General features: G+C 35.4%; 1 protein-coding gene across 1 annotated transcript in view; it reads right to left on the bottom strand.

Annotated features, from left to right (window-relative positions):
- Positions 1-678: 678 nt before the first annotated feature.
- LOC112210018 (major heat shock 70 kDa protein Ba) overlaps positions 679-1533 on the bottom strand; it is a 3168-nt gene continuing 2313 nt past the window's right edge. The window contains exon 2 of the mRNA XM_067045090.1: positions 679-1491. Coding sequence (XP_066901191.1) covers positions 917-1491 — 575 coding nt within the window. The 3' untranslated portion in view covers positions 679-916. The remainder of the gene's footprint in view (positions 1492-1533) is intronic.

Raw genomic sequence — 1533 nt, 5'->3', positions numbered from 1 at the left:
TTTTGCTTTTTAATGTTCTTTTTCTTCTTCCTGTCGTTAAATTAGTAATTCTAAAGTATGATTTTGGACTTAGTTAATCACGATCATTATCCTATCATTTGAAATTATTAAATGAGTAGATAAGAAGTCCTAATCAATTTTTAAAAAAAGTAAGGACGGCTATGTTGAGAAATAGAGAGGGGAAAAACACACTAAAATTGCCGTAAAAAAAAAAAAAATAATATGCGTTGAAATAAAAGTGTAATTTCATATTCCAAATCAGTACCCGTCATCACTATCTGATCATTTTTACCATGGAGAATGCATAAAAATGATCCAGACTACATTGTGTCTGGACAGTATTATCCTTTAACTGAGAACATTATGTAAAAAACAGTTCATCAAACTTTTTATCTAGGATTTGATGGTTAGGGGATTAGTGTTGAATTATGTTAGTGGTCAATAATTATTATTTAGTCTGACATTTTAACAGTGATAATATCTAATGTGCTCTGTGTTTTATTTTGGCCGCCTCCCCCTAACCATTATATCCTTAGACTGAGAATAGGGTATATAATACATGCAAGTATAAAAAAAAATAAAATGGGGAAATGGAAATGAGAACACATTCATGTTTGGAAAAAAAAAATCTTTATTATAAAAAAACTGATTTCTTTTTTTAAAAAATAACAAAACAATAATAAATAAATAGAAATTCCACATAAATTGCAGTTGTTTTATTAATAGTTATTTAATTATCACAATGATTGAAATAAGTTAACACAAATTCTGTATTAATTTACAATACTATTCAGTCTTGAAACATAAGATAACTTACAATTTATTTATATTTACAAGATAATTTACAATATGAAGAATTTTGTAACAGCCTCACACATATGTACATTTATTTAGAACATTAGGAACTTAAAATATCTTAGTCTACTTCTTCTATGGTCGGGCCTCGATGAAAGTTGTTCCCAGCCTGTTGACCACAAGAAGAGCCTGAGCCACCGTTGTGCATCTTTGTCATGTAAGACACACACTCCTTTTGGAGTTCCTGCAATTTATGTTGGTATTCCTCCTTATCAGCGAGAGTGTTGTTGTCGAGCCACCTCATGGTTTCGTCACACCTGGCTCTTATTTTGCTCTTGTCGTCTTCGCTCAGTTTGTCTCCTGCCTCGTCGGCCGCCTGCTTCACAGAGAAGACATAGCTCTCCAGTTGGTTCCTGGCAGCTATCCTCTCCCTCTGAGCGTCATCTTCTGCTTTGTACCTTTCTGCCTCGTTGACCATCCTCTCTATTTCCTCCTTAGAGAGACGGCCTTTGTTGTTCTCTATCCTTATGTTCTTTGACTTTCCAGTGCTGTTCTCCTTGGCCGAGACGTTGAGAATACCATTGGCATCCAGATCAAATGTTACTTCGATCTTGGGAACTCCACGGGGTGCAGGAGGGATCCCAGTCAGGTCAAATGTGCCTAGGAGGTTGTTGTCCTTTGTCATAGCCCTCTCACCTTCAAAAACTTGAATGGTCACTGCGGGCTGGTTGTCGGAAT

The sequence above is a fragment of the Halyomorpha halys genome, unplaced genomic scaffold (genome assembly GCF_000696795.3).
Source record: "Halyomorpha halys isolate HHAL.00 unplaced genomic scaffold, Hhal_1.1 Scaffold2901.1, whole genome shotgun sequence".
NCBI lineage: Eukaryota > Metazoa > Arthropoda > Insecta > Hemiptera > Pentatomidae > Halyomorpha > Halyomorpha halys.
This window is presented reverse-complemented; position numbering and strand designations above follow the sequence as displayed.